We start from the raw sequence: 3,384 nt of genomic DNA, 5'->3' as shown, positions 1-3,384 counted from the left end.
AATTTTCTGAGATACTGATTTTGGGGTTTTCATTAGTTGTCAGTTATAATCATCAAAATTAAAAGGATTGAATACTTGAAATATATCAGTCTGTCTGGAATGAATGTATACATTATACAAGTTTCACTTTTTGAATGGAATTACTGAAATAAATCAACTTTTTGATGATATTCTAATTATATGACCAGCACCTGCATATTGTTGTGACTAAATAAAGGGTTTTATGATAAACATTTTCATGTATTACATTGGTTTTACCACCTGACATGGAAAGTGAATCAGTCTGACTGTAAGTTAAACACAGGTATTTTTTATCATTATTTGAAAGGGATTTAAAACCTTTTCACTCAGACATAAAGGTTACTTGGGGTCCTCTGGATGATGCAATAACCTGTTACTGTTAATAAATTTCCCCTTCAGAATAAATGTCCCATGCTTACCGTTGGGCCACCCTGACAATTGAAACTTCTGCTGGACAGAAGTTTTTTAATTATCTCAGCACCTTTTGGTACTTATAAAATTTGGTTTATTTGAAAGGTTTAAAACACAACATCATGCCACAGTATTTTATTTTGAATTTAATATGCTTAAAACACAATTTAAAATCTTTTCTTACTCCACCTGACATTTTGGGAGTTTTAGATGCCAGAACTTAAAATAATACATATCATTATAATGTAGTGAAAATGTATTCACACAAAATGGGTTTTGTAGAATAAAGTGATGTCGTGAATTGATTAAAATGACTTTAACAGAAAATAATTCACTTGGACACTAAAATATGCATGTCATGTCATTGACCCATTTTTCACCATTTCCTGTTTTTATATTGACAAATAACAGCTGAATTATTACACCGACATTCATTTATCAAAATAAATCCACTCATCTCAGTTTCTGCAGCAACAACAAACAAAGAAAAAATATTTTTTCGGCTTCACACAAATAATTGTGCCAACATTTCTGCTTTAGTTTCTCATCCTGTGATTTGAAATCATCTTATATATTATCCCATTGTGTCATTCCACGTTCATGCTTCAGTTTATGAGCTTTGAATCTAATACATCAAGAATTTACTGACTGAAATCAAATCTAATTTATTCTTTAACCTGGATCTCAACATTTTCTTTACATCCTTTCTCACTTATAAAGAACTGGAATTATCTGTAACAGAGAAAAAAGCAGCACTGTTATAAAAATCCTAATGAACCACTGAGAGCTCAGCACCTTCCTGAACGTCACACAGAAATCTCAGAGACAGATTTTGATATCAGAGGTTTTAGCATCACCAGCTGCACCAATACTGAAAAATGGGAAGAGTTTCTCAGTGAAAGTGTCTCTGAGAGTGTAGATGTGAGTCGTGTCTTCAGGGTCGTAGAAGGACACTTCCCCCCTGTCATAGTCCAGCTGGACTCTGATCCTCTGGAGACTCTTCTTCACTCCGACAGTCTTACCAACAACATCAGTGTATTTTCCACTGCGATGCAATAAACACCAGAATCCATATTTTGGTGAGGCAGGGACACCTCCCCCCTTCCTGTCAACTGACTCTTTAGCCAAACCTACATTCCAGGCAGGATGGTCTCCCACCTCCACCTCCCAGCTGTGTTTCCCTGAGCTGAAGCCCTCAGAGCCCAGAACAGTGGCATACTTAGTGAATCTCTCTGGATTGTCAGGAAGCTTCTGGATTGTGTCTCCATTTCTCACCCTGGTCAGATCATCAGACAGATAGAGCCAGCGGCTTGCAGTGTTTGGGTCCAGAATGACAGGACTGAAGTGGACCTTGTCCTTCATCTTCTCCCAGACTCTGAAGGACAGGTTGCCCAGGTGTTTGGCCACATCTATCAGCGCTCCTGAGAGCAGCTGTGGATCTGACAGTGAGCGCTGGACTCTGGCTCTGGTCTGAGTGGCTTTATAACTGCTGAGGAATGGCACGCTGGGTTTCTGCAGCTCTTCTTCAACAGCAGAGATCCTGTCTGACAGAGAGGAGATCTGCTCCTGAATCTTCTTCATCTCTCTGCTCACAGTCTTCCTCTTCTGCTCCTCTTCCTCCCTCAGAGCTGCCAGTCTGGACTCCTCTTCCTCTTTCAGGAACTGGTGGAGCTTGTTGAACTCTGCTCTGATCTGCCTCTCTGTGGACAACAGCTGCTTCTTGGACTGTTGAATCACTTCATTGTATGTTTCCTCCACTTGTTTGTATTTGTCCCTCTTGTCCTGCAGAGACTCTAAGTCAGATTTCAGCTGCTCCTTCAGGTCCCGGACTGCTTGTTCTACAGGAACCACCTTGTGACTCTGGTGGAGAGAAAACTCACAGACAGGACACACAGCTCTCTGCTCGTCCTCACAGAACCAATAAGGGACGTCTGGATGTTTTTCACACAAGGCCTCCACCTTCTTCTCTCCTTTTGCTGTCTCAGATGATCCAGCTTTCTTTCTCTCAGCAAAGGAGTCAGCCAGTTCCTTCAGTGGAAAGTTCACTTCTAGATCATCCTTTGATGATTGTCTTTTACAAATGGGACAGTTTTTGTTTCCAGCTTGTTCCCAGAATTTCTGCAGGCAGCTTGAACAGAAGCTGTGGTTGCAGCTCAGAGACACAGGATCTCTGAAAGTCTCTGAACACATGTGGCAGTTCAGGGAACTTTCAACAAGAGTTATTTTCTCAGCCATTTGATACTGAAGTTATTTTTCAACAGACTCACAGAGTGAACGTCTCTTCCCTTGATTGTTTCAAATACTCCAAACGTGTGTTTTCCAGCAGAGATCTCTCACCCTGTGATGGCGTCTCAGCTCTGTTCAACAATGTCCAAATCTACTTTCTCTTTCTTTCAACTGTCAGGAAATGTCAAAAACCTCAAGCTGCATCAAATCCTCCCTCGCGGTACAGTCTGCAATGATTAGTACCTTCCTGTATGGTCTGTTCTGCACATGCGCATACTTATTCCCGCCCAATTTGTACCACATGTGTGGCCTGAGTTGACAGAAACCCGTGATTTAAAGAAAAACTTTATTTACAACAGAATATTATACAAATACACAGGAAATTACAACATTAACATAAAGACTGAAATTATAAAGTCTTGCAAGTATTGCAATATTAATTATTTTTCTTGTAAATAGTAGCTACTATTGCCATGTGAATATTAACTTCCATTAATAAATAATTAATAAACTCAATCTTGATTTGCCTTTTCCACACCAGTGAAAGCTGGATATTAAGCAGCATCAACAGTTAACAGTCTCATTGCATGCTGTCATAGTAAACAGCACAAATAGAAAACCAAAGACAACCAGCATGATTGGTGCATCTGTTTAATTATCTGTTCATATGCACAAATGTTGCATATAAAATTAATAAAAAAGAATAAAATACCACAATAGTATAAA

General features: G+C 39.3%; 1 protein-coding gene across 1 annotated transcript; it reads right to left on the bottom strand.

The window, feature by feature from the left end:
* Positions 1 to 775: 775 nt before the first annotated feature.
* On the bottom strand, positions 776 to 2,803 carry LOC123966611 (nuclear factor 7, brain-like). The gene has a single exon (XM_046042754.1). The coding sequence runs from the start codon at positions 2,665 to 2,667 to the stop codon at positions 1,252 to 1,254; it is 1,416 nt and encodes a 471-aa protein (XP_045898710.1). The 5' UTR covers positions 2,668 to 2,803; the 3' UTR covers positions 776 to 1,251.
* Positions 2,804 to 3,384: the final 581 nt, after the last annotated feature.

Source organism: Micropterus dolomieu, unplaced genomic scaffold, assembly GCF_021292245.1.
Source record: "Micropterus dolomieu isolate WLL.071019.BEF.003 ecotype Adirondacks unplaced genomic scaffold, ASM2129224v1 contig_13799, whole genome shotgun sequence".
NCBI classification, from domain to species: domain Eukaryota; kingdom Metazoa; phylum Chordata; class Actinopteri; order Centrarchiformes; family Centrarchidae; genus Micropterus; species Micropterus dolomieu.
This window is presented reverse-complemented; position numbering and strand designations above follow the sequence as displayed.